General features: G+C 38.4%; 1 protein-coding gene across 1 annotated transcript; it reads left to right on the top strand.

Moving 5' to 3' along the window:
• Window positions 1-2,166: 2,166 nt before the first annotated feature.
• stc1 (stanniocalcin 1) lies at window positions 2,167-15,532 on the top strand. Its single transcript, XM_079638424.1, has 4 exons — window positions 2,167-2,451; window positions 12,527-12,669; window positions 13,191-13,402; window positions 14,186-15,532. The coding sequence occupies exons 1-4, from the start codon at window positions 2,337-2,339 to the stop codon at window positions 14,466-14,468; spliced, it is 753 nt and encodes a 250-aa protein (XP_079494550.1). The 5' UTR covers window positions 2,167-2,336; the 3' UTR covers window positions 14,469-15,532.
• The last annotated feature ends 1,973 nt before the right edge of the window (window positions 15,533-17,505 follow it).

Genomic DNA, 17,505 nt, shown 5'->3' with positions numbered 1-17,505 from the left:
TGGGAGGAATACAGCCCACCAATTTAATGGAATCTGTAAAGAAGAAAAAAATACAATAAACTATTTCTTATTGGCAAGTTACTGAACTTCGAGTCTCATCTGTTTTTGGCTAAATCTGAGGGAAAAGAGATTGACCTTTCCTGCCATTCTTTAACCCCTATTGAAATTAGTGTAAGAATAGAAGTGCATTCAGTCTTGATGAAGCGTTTAGGGTTTCACTTGTATTAGCGAGTTAATGCTGCATCATGTACAATCACTGTCTAACCACAAAGTTAAAGGCTGAATATATCAGGGCCACTGGTGCATTTTAAAGAGGTACATAGCAGTGATGTGATTTGATAAATGATGCGGCTGAGGTCTCTTTCACTGTGTTCTTGTCAAACAGTTTTGCCAAGGCAAAATAGTAGATAAGACCTTGTGAATCATCTGATGGCGTTGCAGAGGATGTGGTGATCTGTAAGTAGGGGGTGAGGCACAAATCCATTCATGAGTCACTATGGTGTTTTCACTTTGGAAACACCTGCTGGAAGTACCACACACACAGATGGGAAAAGAGCTCAGATGCAGTCTGCGTTACTCAGCAAATGAAGAATGTTTGTTGAGGGCTGGTATAATAACCGGTGATGTTAATCAAGTTTAGAGTGAACCTCGTTCCTATGTCACTAAAAATAGGGTCCAATGTATCAAAACAAGTTTGATCATTTTGCACAATATCTGTGTTTTCTGTTTTGTTTCATACTAACATTGCTTTTTAGATTGTGCTGAAATGCCCGAATATGCCGTTTAATGGCAGGTTCTCTACAGTATGACAGCTTACCACATATAGAGTCACAACATGAACAAGCAAAACATAAGTCAGCATGTCCTAAATTAATATTTTTTTCCCTTTGGCAATAAGGTGGAAATGTTAGTTAAAAATCAAGGTGTGTGGCTATACAGAAAATCACAAATTAACCTGTATTGTGGGGGGAAAGTGGGTCAACTAGCCCCAGTGATAAATTAAAGGGTGGTCAGAATAAAACACTTTTCTTTCATTTTCCTTCAAGGCTTAAAATGAGCAGGGTTTTTTTTTTCACTAAACCATGACTGTGCTGATTGGGCGAGTCTTCAGTGTCACTTCACGCGTGCGCTTCTGCACGTGCGCCGTGCGCGAGCTTGAGTCCGCGAGTTACGAGACGCGTAAAGTCAACAATGATGGTTTCCATGAGCCACACGATTTGTGTCAATAACTACGCAGTTTATCTCTCAGCTAGAGACAATTCCGCCTGCTTCACCGACAATAGCGCCATTATAGTAGAGGGTCCATCAAAATGCCAAAGCGATAAAAATGCGAGTCATTTGAATAACTTCAAATGTTATTTCTCAAAGACGGTTAAGAAAAACAAAGAACGCAATACATTTGACTAAAACGCGATCCTGGTAATCACACAGTGCCAAAGCTTGTTTAGACAGATGAAATATAATAGGCTGGGTGGATTACTGAATGAAACAAAAAGATAAAGAAAAACAAGCTCTCATTGTTCAAAGCGAGTAATGAGATTTAGACTTGCATTACACTCACAGGAAGGGGGTTTAAGGGATGCCATGTTATCTAATGGGCAATTTAAATCTTAATTTTAACTCTTTTTGATACATTGTGAGGATATTCCAGACGCTGGTTTTAACCATATATTCTTGACGCTTGTCTGGCATGATTTTCCAAGCCAAAATGTTTTGTTTTTCTTTCTTTTTTTCCTTGGTTGTATGGAACATAGTTGCTGTGTTTAGAAGCATATGATAAAGTTGCACAATATAACCTGTCTGTTGTCTGTTTGCTGGTTTTATATGGGTTGTGCATTGGGAGAGCAGCATTTATTTATTTTTTTCAGTAGGGTAAAGTTGAGTTAAATCACACATGAGCTCTGTTCTATATGAGACAAGCTCAGGTCTGTCTATTTGTATATAACAACAGTGCGCGAGGATGTGAGCGTTTTCCCCAATCACCTTTCCCAAGTCAAAAGCAACCGCAAACTTTACGCCATACGAGAAGCTCATTTAAATGCTACGGATCAATGAATGAAAGTTTGAGCTTTGGCTGTGTAAGAGCGCCTGCTGTGATGTGATTGGGCTGAGCGGCGAGCTCGTGATGCTCGGGCACATATAAAGCGCGACCTGCGCTCCTGTCATGCACGCGGCTGGAAGAAGAAACTGCTGAAGAGATCAGCCGGACAGACAGACGGAGCCTTCATGATACTGCCCACATCACACGCATTTCCTCAACCGCACACCGCGCAACACCTAAAGGAAATCCTCTTTTATTGCCCTTCATAGAAGCCCCCAGTGTCATTTAGTGAGAGATGCCGCCAAGGACCGGACTTTTGCTGCTCGCCGTGCTCATCGCCTCCGCGTATGAACTGGATCTGAACGAATCCTACTCGCCCAGGAGAGCACGCTTCACCCACAACAGCCCCTGTAAGTAGGAAGCGTTCGGGAATAATGAGCCGGTTGTGCGCTGATGCGCGTGCATTGGGCTTTTGCTTGGTGTATATAGGGTAGATCATATGAGAGCTGTCATCTCCTCTTTGATGAGCTCTCATCCAATGCATCTATTGACCTGCTCTGTGACAGATGTATTAGCTATATCATGTTCATCATCCTCTGACCTGCATACGAGGACTCATCATATCTCATGATGAGCTGCTTTTGATGCATTGAGCGCGATGAATGAATGTGAATGATGATGATGATGATGATGATTCCGCCGTCGCTTTCAGCCTCAAAAGCAGGAGTTTCTACATTGGGGGGGAAATGCTACTGCAAAAAAACCTGTTAATTGCTTACCTTACCACATAACGTAAAAATGCTAGCTTTTAAAGACAACAGCTTTTACTGTCAAATTAAAAGTAATATCAATGAATTAGGCTACCCTATAATTTAAAGGAATATGCATTTAACAAGGCAATACGTGCACTTTTAAAATCATGTGTCTTTTAAGTAAAAGTATAAATTGCATTATTATAGGCTATGTGGAGGAAAAATGTGTTCAGTTTGGCAATACAATGAACGCATACCTTATTATTTAGAGAAAAAAAGTACTATATTATAGTAGACTTTAATGGCACAATGTATAAATCTCCTTATTATTAATGAAGATTAATGGCCAAATTCACTGCATGCAGTCCATCACATTTGTTTCGATTTTCCACTCCTTTAATCTGGATTGGTCGAATATGTCAAGAGTGCTGGTATTTTATATAACAGAACTGGTGCACTTCAGTTTGCTGAGGGTTCCAACATGCATTTGGCATGTACTGAATATCAGTATGGCTTTGTCATGCTGATATTCACTATTACAGCATTATTGTTTGTGTGATAATTGCATTATTGTGTGTGTTACTCTGATTTGTGTTTTGCATTTGTGTGGGTGACACTGGTTCTAATGTTATTATTAGCCACAGTTCTTCCGTTTTTATGATCTTAAAGTCATCATGTAATCTTCCATTATGGTATCAGCACATTTTACATATAAGCAAACATTTTAATAGCTTAACGTTGGTATTGACATATAATTTAATGGTATATATGGTTACCATTAAATTAAAAATATTTGGAATTTTTTTTTTTTTTTTTTTTCTGGCATCAAAATTGGACATAGATTTATCAATGTAGAAAGGTTCCAAAAAAGGGGGTTTTCACAATAAGGCTACAGAAGAACCATTTTTTGGTTATCAAATAACCTTTTAGTGAACAGTTCTTTAAAAAAAAACATGTTTTAGTGTGAAGAACATTTTAAGGTTGCCCTTTATTTTACAGTGTGTGCACTTATGTGTACTTACCTGAAAAAATACTGGGTAATATAAGGTAAGTACATGGGTTAGGGTTGGTTTAGGAGTAGGTTCAGGGTTAGTACCTATACCCAAGCTGTAAAATAAAGTGCTACCCATTTTAATAATCTAAAGAACCTTTTTGTGGAATGGAAAGGTTCCGTGGAACTCTCAATCCCAATAAAGAACCTTTTTTTTATTTTTTATGTAGAACATTCAAAGTCTCAATATGGACAAAACCAAACCAGAGGGAAATCTCAAAGGGTGATACAATTAAACCCTCTTACACCAAGGACAATTTAAAAATAAAAACATTACATACACATTTAATCTCTACAGTGCTTTCTAAATACATCATTGTTCCATTACTAATATTCAGTGAAAGGCTGATTCACTATATAAAAGGCTTTCCCCGGTGAGGTCATCCTATCCATGTTCCAGCTCTCATCAAATACAGCTGAACCAGCTAACCAAGCTCTTCTGGTTTATTTGGAAATGACAGGTGTTCTAGAACATCCCACTGCAGGTGTACAGATTAAGCCGGTAGAGAATTGGAGGATGCTTTAGTGTGCACCTGAAAGGGCCCAACACTATTACAGATGACTAAATGTTCTGACTTACTGCTCATTATATTGAAACTGAAGATCTGGTGTCAGTGTTACAAAGGCTTCTTGCTTTGTCAGTAATTAATATGCTGCAGAGAAAAGCTTGTCCAAGTGTCAAATAGTGGATCTGTGTGTGGTGTGGGACGCTCAGTTCCGTTCTCTCTCTGGTCAGGACGTGAAAACCTTTGTCAAACTCCACTTGGTATTTGCATAACTTCCTGTTGTACTTAGTTGCCAGGGAGACATGTACTGACTCAGTGCTTTTGAGACAAAGCGACACTGGTGCACCAATAATTCCAAAAGAGCAAAATGAACAGTATATACTTTACAAAACATAATACGTAGGGCATATTCCAAAAAAATGTTACAAAAAGATTTTTACATTTCACTTCATTTATATGCAAAATATTTATTGAGACCGGTTTGATAGAGTAATTTTTTTTTTTTACATTGCAATTTATCTCTTGTTATCTTAAAGTCCCCCTTTGGTGAAAATCAAGTTTTTAATGTTGTTATGTCTATGTAATGTTTTTAATATGCTTTAAGACAAACCATGTGCAAATTCATAAGTCAACACCATTGCTGAGTATTTTCTCCTTAAAACTGCAGTGAACCAAAAACACGGTTTGAAATCGCTGGTGTTTCTGTCGTCACAAACTACCTTGTAACCAATCAGATCAACGTATGATAGTCAACCAGTGGATCTCTGAGCTGGTGTGAGTGAGTGGAGGCGGGGCTCATCTGCATATTCATAGAACTGCGTATACTAAATGAGGCAAGGGTGTAGAGTTACAAGGAAAACACGTTTAAATATATCATTTTGGTGATCAAAGATGAGTTTTAAGGGCAAAATTGGCGTCTAGGGGAACTTTTAAGGCTCTTGTCTTCAGTGTCAGTACCGTTGATGAAACGGCCAATGGAATCTTCAAATAGTGAAAAAAAATGTCCACACTTCAAACCTGAATAAGTTGGGAAAACTCAATAAATTTGAGGTAATCAGTTTTTAAGTTAAGAAATTCAAAATTTAAGTAAGAAGAACTGGCAGATTTGTATTTTTTACTCACACATTTAACTTAAAATGATCATGTAATCTCAACTTAAATATTTTTAGTTGTGGAAACTTGGCCCGCTTTAACTAGCAAATGCAGTAATTGCTAACTTGCTAATCGGTAACAATGCTTTGATGTCATTAGCATAGAATAGCAATTGCTGAATAAGTATGAGAAGATAAAACATTTAACTTATATCTGTTCTCAATCCAAGCTCATGCTCCACTTGTCATCAAAAATCCAAACATAACCCAAACTCGTCTAAATTAGCATAGCAAAACATTAAATGTTACTTAATCTCCCATTTAACATTCATATTGCACAAAAACATTATATAACACTTCATTTTAACATTTACTCTCCCTTTGGCGTGGCAAAGCATGTTGGGAAATCGAAATCCCAGCGCAGTTTCAGTTATATTTAAGTTTGTCTAAATTAAAAAAATCAAGTTCATAAGACCCAAAACAATGAGGCAAATTTACAGTAAGTTTACAGTACATTCCTAAACTAATGAACTCTACTTGACATATTAAAACAATTGCTGTGCCGTCTCCAAATCTGCGAGGTACAGCTGAGTCATTAGTCTGGTGTGGAACACTGACACTCAGGGCCACAAGTTCAAGTCAGGGTCACGCGCTGTGCAAGTTGAAATCTGAACAGGTAGCTATGCAAGTGTAGAAAATGAATTATTCATTCCAACAATTCATCCTATTAGTCTGTGTGTGTGATATCACCTGTCAAGAACAGTACATAGGGGCTCTGATAACTTCCCCAGTTGAGGTTTTACAGCACTTGATGATACATGACTGAGTAAGAGAGAAAGCAAACACAAGACTGTGCATTGTCTATTGATGTGTTTTCCTGGATCTCCAATGGGTCCTGACATGTCAGGGCCCATCACAGTACCCTCAAAATGATCAGAGTGAGTCGGCCAAGCTGTATTCAAGTTTCATTAGTCTCAATATGTCTAATCATCATGCCTGTTTTCCCACTGCAATACAATAAGTGCTCTATGAAAGCATCAAATGCAATATCAAACCCATATTTTACACCTCTTGTCAGCCATGTGCAGTTAAAGTGAAGGAACATCCCCTTAACGGTGTGGCCCAATTCATCCGTAACCGTACTTTCCCCTGTAAGGTTACTGATGACGTCTAGAGGGGTGTCGGATGATACAAAAAAGGCCCTCTTATAATCCAATAACAGTAGCAAAATCTGAGTAATTTAACTTTGTTTTTTGACGGCCCCCGTATTTTCCCTGGGAGATGCAGTGTAATTTGGCTTCATCATGCATTTTTATTAAAAATACCTTATTAAAGAGGATACTTATTACAGAAATATTATACTTTAAAATAACATAACTGAGTGTAATGATTTGGACGCTTAAATGTATGTTATTTGCAAATGTATATTAAATGCAATTAGTTGAACTTAAGTGTTTTTTTTTATCCACTTAAGTATAGGACTTATCTTTATACTTCAGAATTATTTATATCATCTTTGGAATATGGTTTTGACAGTATAAGTGTAATGTTGAATGTACTGTCAAGCATTTATGGTACAGTATATTAAAATATATTGTTAATGTAATTTCTATTAAACCTGTATGTCATGTATTTGAATTAGGGCTGCACGATTTATCGCAATTAAAATGAAATCGAGCTTAAACCGATTTTTTTTTTTTGTGATTATAAAATTTAAATTTATTTGCAGCTTGTCAGTGACAGACGGCTCTGTGATCAGTTGTAAACCATCTGAAAGCACTGCGAGTTTAAGTCGCTTATAACCTGCATTTGAAAAATCAACACACGCCAAACATCTTTCCGAACATGAGAAGCATTTATGAACCTGCTGTCCAACAAATGAAAAAAAAAGTGTTTCAATCTTCTTTTTATTCAGCTACAGTGAAAGTATGATGCCCATAGGGATTTGTGCTCTTTGATACCAAGCTTTCATTTAAAAACCACGTTTCTATCATCTGTATTTTCATCCGCATTCATTCATCTTAGAAAAATATCAAAATTACGACATATGCTCTCAATGACAAATGCGGAACAGTAAGTTCATGCGTTCATGACATCAAGGCTAGATTATTGTAATGCTCCACTGGGTGGTTGCCCTGCACGCTTAATAAACAAACTACAGCTGGTTCAAAACACAGCAGCTCGAGGTCTTACCAGAACCAGGAAGTATGACCATATTATCCCGCTTCTGTGAACTCTGCATTGGCTGCCTATTAAACATTGTATAAATGTAAAAATATTGCTGATTACTTACAAAGCATTAAATGGTTTAGCTCCCCAGTACTTGAGCGAGCTCTTAAAGCATTATAGTCCTTCACGTCTATTGCGAAAAAATTCTGGCCAGTTGATAATATCTAGAATATCCGCGGAAATTACAAAAGATTCTGTATTATGCAGGCCGGACAAGTAATTTGGCAATGTCAATTTGTAAAGAAAGACTACACACCTGCGCACATATATATTCAAACATGCGTACTATAGACTAAACACATAATATGCATGTGCACGCCGTCACAGTTTTCAAAGTTTAACGTTTTTTTTTTTTTTTTCAAAACTTGCACCTTGGAATCTATTTCAAAGTTTGCGTTCTCGAGCCACCAAACACTGTTGTTGTGCAAATGAACGGCCAGAAAGCATTAAACGTTTTCAGTTAAAACAGTGTCGTGTAAACGGCCCCTAAGTTAATAACTAATGATATTTGAAACAGAAGTGAATCAATCAAAAACTAACTTTAACTGGACAATAACTTTATTCTAGAGCTGCTGTAAAGCCCAAACAATCTCTGTTACATTCATTTCCTATTATCACGGTAAAGCTGCTTTGAAACAATCTATATTGTTAGAAGAACTATAAATGAAGGTGACTTGACTTGACTAGTGTAAATAGACACTATTAAAGGGCACCTATTATGACATTTAAAATGTTCCTAATGTTGTTTTGGGAGTCCCCAACAACAGTTTTACATGCATGCAATGACAAAAAACACTTTTGTTGTCGTATAATATGCATTTATTTTTACCTGATTTGCTCACCGACTCCCAAATGATTCGTTCAATGACTCGTTTTTCAAACCCCTCCTTTGCGCGACGCTAATCTGCGTTGATTGGTCAGATGACCCAGCAGTGTTTACAGAGATAATACTTATTGTTTAACACGGAGTACAATGATGCTTTTATCAATTCAATTTTGTTATAATAATGATTATAGTCCACTGCTTTAGTTTGTAGTAAAAAAACTAAAAATAAGATAAAGAATTTAATGTTAACGAGCATAGCCCAGAGTTCATATTGTAAAAGCACAATCAGTCTTTGTTTGCATTAGCCCGATGCATAAACATAACGTTTTTACAAAAAAAAAAAAAAATGCAGTTACGTTACTACGAGGTATTACTCTATTCTTTAAGACAACTCCGAAAACAACGACAAACACTTCACATATCTCAATACAATTGTCATTGAAGACCTAGAAGCTAAACGGTGCTTACACAACAAACAAAATAATTATTAAGCATGCTACATAAAACATAAAAGCAACAATTATTAATAACACTTACAGGTTGTGATACGGAGGAGGAAGCTGATGCAAATACACTTGGAACTGAACCTTCCTTCAATATCAGCCGGCTCGCGAATCCAATTGATTGCATTTAAAAGGTTAGTTCACCCAAAAATGAAAATAATGTCATTAATGACTCACCCTCATGTCGTTCTAAGCCCGTAAGACCTCCGTTCATCTTCGGAACACAGTTTAAGATATTTTAGATTTAGTCCGAGAGCTTTCTGTCCCTCCATTGAAACTGTATATACAGTATACTGTCCATGTCCATAAAGGTAATAAAAAAATCATCAAAGTAGTCCATGTGACATCAGTGGGTTAGTTAGAAGTTTTTGAAGCATCGAAAATACTTTTTGGTCCAAAAATAACACAAAATAAGACTTTATTCAGCATTGTATTCTCTCCCGGGTCTGTTGTCAATCCTTCACAGTTACGCTGATGGCGTAAGACGCTGATGACGTGTATTTCTGGTGCGCCCGAGCTTCATTTATAGACTGAGGGAAACGCACGCTGTAAAAGTGTCTCATCCGCGACATGCACATTTACGCACCATTAAAAAAATTATATCCACGCAAACAATGTAGAATAGCTTGAATATAGCGTGCGTCTCCCTCAGACTGTAAACGAAGCTCGGGCGCACCAGATAACACGTCAGCAGCGTCTTACGTCAGCAGCGTCACTGCGGAGTCCTGAACGCAGATTCACAACAGACCCGGGAGAGAATACAATGCGGAATTAAGTCTTATTTTGTGTTATTTTTGGACCAAAAAGTATTTTCGATGCTTCAAAAACTTCTAACTAACCCACTGATGTCACATGGACTACTTTGATGATGTTTTTATAACCTTTATGGACATGGACAGTATACCGTATATACATTTTCAATGGACGGACAGAAAGCTCTCGGACAAAATCTAAAATATCTTAAACTGTGTTCCGAAGATGAACGGAGGTCTTACGGGCTTAGAACGACATGAGGGTGAGTCATTAATGACATTATTTTCATTTTTGGGTGAACTAACCCTTTAAGTTGGTAAAGCAATCGTCTTCAAAATGGCGCGAACAAAGCACAAGGCTCAGACTATACTTCTGTGGTATAGTTGTATATATGAATTGTAGCCACTTAATCTTCAAATGCTCCTCCTTGGGCAGATGAAAAAAGTTGTCTTTTGAGTCGCACTTCAGAACACAGCGTCTCGTCGCCATTATATTTTCCCTGGCCTTGGAGCGCAATAAGTGGGCGTATCGTATTCAAATAACTTGACAAGTTGACGTCATCTAGTCAGAGAAAAAGCTTCGGTCTTCTAACGATTCATAAAAATGACTCGGAGTCGACTCTTACTTTTGAAAGACAATAACTTTATATACGGTGCACTTTCATATTTCAAACTTTGCAGGATGTTTTTGTTCACTTAGATCTATGTTACACACTACATGAAAGGTACATTTCAAAATTCCATAATAGGTGCCCTTTAATCTACAAGTACAGTTACAGCAAGTAAACATATACATAATACAATTAAGCACACTTCTTTTTCACAAGGGTAACTAGTCTAAAAGCACCCCAAAGGCTTAGACATGGGTCAGCAAGACACCTCAGGTTAGATCACATGAGTTTGTGCACACCATGGCACAATTTCGCAGAAAAACTTTTAGTCATGTATTCACAAGGACAACTGTTTCATTTATAAGAGAGGCCAGTCATGGAAACATTTCATCGTCACTTGACCTGACGCCAACAGCGAGTGTAGGAAATTGATACAACTGTATTTGATATTAAAACGAAGATGTTTATAGTTTTTGTAACTGTCAAAGCTCAAGAGACTAAATAGAGTTCTCGGTTGTGTTTCGTTGAAGTATCAACTTTGTCTTGGATGCTTCTCCTTAAATTCCCATGGATGATTAAACCCTTTAATTGGCATAATAGTGGCGCTTTACTGTTTACAAATTGCTCCCATTTACTTTCATTGTATTTATCACTGTAACCCTGATTTTTGTTTTTGTGGTAATCAGCATTGTCACAAGTGCTGTCAATTGAGTTTAGCTCGCATTGAACCCGGAATATTCTATTAATGTGCAGATTGAGCAAATGTCCTTAACAGAATGTACTTCTGAGATCTTGCCCTAACCTGCTCCCCTGGACAATAGACATATTCACTGCATGACATTTGGGGGGTTTCTGGTTATTTCAGAAGTCTGCCTTTTGCCAGGAGCATTGACACAGCAACACACAGCCTATTTTTCCTTCAGATACAAAAGTGAGTGTGTAGCAACACCAGTCTCTCTGACACACACACACACACCCACCCTTGAGGTTCTGTCTCGGTGTGGCATCCCGGATCCCGGCTCCGCAGGCTACGAATTTGTGCGGCAAAATGTTTATAGTCGTTGGCGCTGAACTTTTGGAGGTGGTGGTGTTGGCCCTTTTACTCACCCCGCTGAACTTATTGTCTTGTCACATGTAAGGGTAATGGAAACAATGGGTCTTGTGCCAAAAGAGACAGTCAGCAGAACCCAATATAGAGTGGCACACATGCCCTACACCCCTCTCTCTCACTCCCTGACGACGGGGGCAAACACAGGGCACAGAATGCCCAGACTACTACAAGAACCCCTCAAGGCCTGCTGTGGGTATTCTTCATTCATTGGGTCACAGTTCCAAGAACAGAAAAATGGCTGGGAATACCCATAAAATTTATGGCAGAGAGTGGAGTGGAGTAATGACGCCAATGCTTGGCTCAGTTATGATACATTTCAGGTTGTCAAGTGGCTATTCAAGCTTGTTGTTATTTGTCCTTTAAAGACAAAATTTGGCTTGATATCAGAACTGAATGGAAACTCACACCATGTCACACATAAAACCCTATTACTTGTGGAGCGTTCCCGTTTGTACAACTGCTCCCTCAGACTGAATGGTATTTAAACATCCCGTGGGCTGGAAGGTGATAATGAGAACGTGTCCCCTTAAAATGATCCCATGTTCACTTGTAAGCAAGGTGAGGAATTAATTATCTTGCCTAAATGGTTTTACAAGTTCATTGGTACTACACACAATGTGTTTCTACTTAAGTAATTTCCCATGAGAATATGTTCCAGCATTAACTGCCCCATACTTCCACACTGGAAGTCCAAACTGTCTCCAAAGACTGCTCCCTCAACAATCCTAAATGGCTTTTCTCCAGGTCTCTGTTCTTTGAGAGTGTACACGCAGAACTATCCATGTAATAGAAGGAAGTTAGTTTATTTCATTGAATTACTCCTGGATGGATGGATGGATGGATGGATGGATACATAGATAGATACATGGATAGATACATGGATGGATGGATGCATGGATGGAGTACATATGTATATTTCCAATTATTTCTGATTTGGACTTGCCAAATATTTTTGCAGTCATTTATGATTTGATCCACTGACAACAATAAGGATAAATGTGGTCAAGAATGCTTTTGGGTTCTTGTAATGTAACAGTGGTTTTCTGTTTGCAGCGGATGTGGCACGCTGCCTGAACAGTGCACTCCAGGTGGGCTGCGGTGCCTTCGCCTGTCTTGAAAACTCAACGTGTGACACAGATGGCATGCATGACATCTGCAAGTCCTTTCTCTACAGTGCTGCTAAATTCGACACTCAGGTATGTGTTTGTATACAATTCATGGCAAAGTACAATAGCGTTATATCAGTTCATCGATGGAAACACTATCCTATTGACGTCAAAGACACCTATTCAGCAGACAGGAAAAACCTAAGAAGCATTAGGATTGGATGAATCCTTTCAAATGAATGCTGCTGAATTCCACAGAGATGGGACTGTACTCTGAAAGGCCTGATGGGAGCTATTATTTTCAAAAGTTCTTATTACAGAGTGATTTATAACGGCATTCTAAATTGATTAGTCTTATATAAAATATAAGACACTAAATGTTGCCTTAGTTTGTCACCCACCTCAAGCAAAGTTATTATTACCAAATTACTTTATGAACTGATTCCTCAAAAAGAATTGGTTCAAAAAAATGACTTGTTTGAGAATCATTCCTACTTTTTACTGCCCAAGGTTCCACTTAATTAAAACTAAACCCTCTCCAGTTTCATGAGATGGATTGAAGTCACCGTTCAGGCCTGTGCTTGACATGTGGTTTCCTGTTCATTTTGCAGGGAAAGGCTTTTGTGAAAGAAAGCTTGAAGTGCATCGCCAATGGCATCACTTCCAAGATCTTTCTAACAGTCAGACGGTGCTCCACCTTCCAGAGGATGATATCGGAGGTTCAAGAGGAGTGTTACAGCAAGTTGGACATTTGTAAAGTGGCCAAATCAAACCCAGAAGCCATTGCGGAGGTGGCTCAGCTACCCAGCCACTTTCCCAACAGGTAAGACTCTCGAGCCGAATGAAAAGAGTCCATCTTACGGTATATACAAAAACACAGAAGGGGTTTCAGGGTGGTTGACCTTACGATTACGCTAAATTTGGAAATTAAAGAATCAGTTAGGTGGATTCCCTTGTGCAAAAGTACTTGTATTTGTAATGAATGTGCACTTGTACTGTACTTCAAATCTTTAACTATTAACACACTTAAGTACAAAGAGTATGCTCAAGTGTACTTGTTTTTCACAAGGATTATTTACCTAGGCCTAATTGAGTTGCTTGTGTACTATTTAGTAGTGAACAGTAACATATAAGGGATTAGGGTGTAAATCGGTCGTTTTGTCATGATACAATTCTCTTAGCTGCTATACATTTACAATTGGCTTAGATTCAGGGGTATATTGATCGATATCACAATATTATGTGCCTATTTTACACAATCAGTCAGATTAATTTACATATGCATGCAACCAAATGATATAACATGAACATTTAACTGGAATTAGCTAATTCCAAATACTATATATAGTGCAAAATCCGCAAGTGTCCAATGAGGTAGATAGTATACGCCTTCATCGTTATCTGTCATGAGCTTGCTAGAAAAATTCACTGATTTTGTGGCAGCAACCAATATTTGAAAGAAAAAATGTCTTTGGGTCATTTGAAAACGATTTTAGCACATTCTTTCGTTTCAGATTCCCTGCATTATGCATCTTTCTAATGTAGCTTTACCATCAAATTTGTTGACGCACGCGGCTCAGTGTGAGTTTTCTCTGTTTCGCCGCAGGTTTTATGGGAAACTACTGCAGAGTCTGATGGAGTGTGACGATGAGACAGTGGACCTGGTGAGGGCAAATCTGTTGACCCGATTAGGGCCCGAGATCACCATGCTCTTCCAGCTACTGCAGAACAAGCCGTGTCCGTCTGCTGCAGTTCCTACTGGAATGGAGACTCGTGGTGGGTGGCGGTGGTCTGTCAGTCCCCATGAATACAAGCACCAGCCAAATCTACGCAACAGAGATGCCTCCAATCTCTTTGGCAAGAAACGCAACATTGGTGACAGCTCTTAACTTCAGACCAATTTGCCAGTCCAAACTTAGCCATCGAGCACACATATACAAACGCAAAGTGAAAACACACACACACACAAAAAAAAGAAAGAAAGCCAGACAAAACAGTGGTTTATTTTACAAGGCTATACAGGGACACATTCCTTCTCAACTGGAAAAAGGCATGCACCAGTGCAAAAACATCTCGAATATCAAATTCTATGTTTATCATTTCATATTCGATGAAAAGCGTTTTACGCATTATTTCGAGGGGAACTCGGCCTGGTTTACAGACCGATCCGTGTGTCGTCGTGAAATCTAGCGGGAGTCATCCAGGCCATAATGTAGAGAGCTCTTAGATAGACTTATTTCCATGAAAATATCTCTAGAAACGAAAGAAAAATAATGTTTGAAAAAAAAAAAAAAAAAAAAACGACAAATAGCCATTTGTATATGAAATATATCTTACAGAGATTACAGCAACGAAAATGTATCTGTATATAAACTGAATCTAGCGTTGATGTGAAATAGTTGGCATGTGTTATAGAAATAAGAGTGTACTATTTATTTATTAACAGATATTTTACTACTACTTTAGCTGTTAATCTCAAATTGCCACTAGCCTTTTTGTGAAACTCTCCCATTTGGTGAGAGCTATCTTTAAAGATCTATGTGCAGGAATTCATTAAAATACCAAAAAACTGAAGTTCACTTCAAACGCAGTAAATCATAAGCATCGAGTACAGCAACAGTAGATGTCAGCGATCCACACTGGACGACCAGTCATTATTTATAAAAATGAGTTCTACATGCACAGGAAGGGAGAGATAACCTCTCTTCGCATTCCTTGGGCTTCGTTTCTGTAGCTTTTCCCCCCACATTTTCTTGACTCTTAGATCATCTCTCTACTTACGATCTGTTCCAGTAGTACAAATAAACTCTGAGAGGAAATTCAGTTCGAAGCCCTGTTAGCGCTACGTCTAAACACATATTTTGGCCAACTTATTGGACAGATGAACAAATTACTCCCTGGTGAATATGACATGCAGAAGTGAGTTCAAGCGCGCTGTTCCCAGCATTGCTGAGATGACAAAAAAAAAAAAAAAAAGAAAAAAAAAAAAAACTCTAAATGTCTATTTAAAAACGTATTAATTGACTTATTAATATTTATTTTCTTACTATATTATTTAAATGTTTATTTTATTACGTTTCTGTGGGCAATATTAGTTCATTCAGCTAGCATCGGTTTACAGATATTGTGCTTTTTAATTGCTTAGGCGTCCGTTTTTGGGAGCTGTTTTAAATTTATTTAATCAATCACTTTATTTAGTCATTCTGAGTTGACTGTACAAGACCCATGTAATGACTCTGTGCTGGTCATGGGGGAACACGCTGGTCATATGAGTCAGGCGAATGTTATATGGGACCACTATAATACAAACTTTGTCAAAAGTTTATTGAGCATTGCCACATGCTGTGTATACTTTCAGGGTTAATCAGCTATATAGAGTATATCGTTAGCTTTAACGGAGTAACTGACATCCAGTATTTCATAGCGCTGGAGGGCGATGCGCGAGCGGTTAATTTGGGGCAAAGTGTTTTCCCGAGCCATTCTCGACACTATGCAATATACAACGTTTCGGAAAGGCCTATTTCTCCCAGGGTGAATGGGGAAGATCTCTTTTGTAAGTGCTTCTTGGGGAAGTTCAGATTTGCAAGGACTGGAGGGCAGCGTTTGGCTTGGGAATGACTGAGGAGCGAGGGCCAAATCCAATCAAACTACCGCAAAACCACTTTTCGACTAGTCCCGTCCAAAAATAAATTCCTTAGCAAAGAAGCCATCTCACCACTGAGCGTTTTAACCGTTAAAATGACCAATCTGCATCCCTTAATTCTTTTGAAAAACACAGCCTGACCATTAAACGGCTTGTTTTATGGTGAACTAACGCTGGCGCCATATTGGTACGGTGGTGATAATACAGCAGTTTGATTGAATTGGACCCAAAGAGTAATGAGAGAGAAGAACCAGAGGGGCAGAATGACTGTTTTTTTCTTAAACCAAATGATCTGCAAACCTAAAAGTAATTCACCAAACTATGCAATAATCGCTAGAAAGGTTTCAAACTAAAATCCATGCTATCGAGCCCCAAGCGGATAAGGGGCCTTTTAAGTTTTGAGACTTAAACAGTAGCTTTTTTTTTCTTCTTCTTCACCCATATGAAATCAGATCCCCAGTCTCCCATCCCCCCCTCCCCGTTTCTGGCCAAAATGGTTAAGTGTGTGTGTGCGTGCGTGTGTAGTTATAATAATATATGCACTTTCTGTTTCATAGGACCACTATTAAAGGGCATTGAAGCATGATCAGATTCTGCTCAAACACACCAGAATAGCTGCTGTATTCTTGTTCAACAGGCAGGGATGTAGTGGCATATGAGAGAGGATTTCTTTCTTTGGGGAAATTATGGTATGATAATATCGCAATCTATTAATCACCATACCTGTACCAAGCAAAGCTGCTAAACTGATTTCCAACCCCCACTGTGTTCATATTAAAGCTGTTTCTCATTTAAAACCCCATCGACTTTGTGTGCGAATCATGATGAGCATGACCAGTGACTCAATTATGCATTACCATTTTCAACCGCAGTTCTGGTATCTCAGCAACAAGGTGTCCATACCATCTCCAGAGAAACAGCAGCGAGTGCAGACGTTCGCCTCGAGCCAGCTCAAAGACATCTGATCTTTAAAAATATGCTTGTGACCTAGCATTCAAGCTTGATTTACAGCGACGCCACGCAACGCTGTTCGGAAGGTTTGGCCACTCTTGTACCGACCACTTGTTCATTTCTTCCGTTACTGAATCAAAGGGAAATGTTAGTGTAAATGTGTGTTATTTTGTTAAATTATTACATTGCATTTGTTCGACTGCTGTGGATATAAGGCTTTTTTTCTCTCATTCAAAGCCTCTGTCATGTAGCTTACCATTGTGATTCAGAGAATTTTCAAAGTTCTAATGGATTTTGTACAACTTCAGAGAATGTATATTTTATCAAATGTC

The sequence above is a fragment of the Phoxinus phoxinus genome, assembly GCF_949152265.1.
Source record: "Phoxinus phoxinus genome assembly, chromosome: 15".
In the NCBI taxonomy this organism is placed as follows: Eukaryota; Metazoa; Chordata; class Actinopteri; order Cypriniformes; family Leuciscidae; genus Phoxinus; species Phoxinus phoxinus.
The sequence above is the reverse complement of the archived record's forward strand: the minus strand, read 5'-3'. Positions and strand labels throughout refer to the sequence as shown.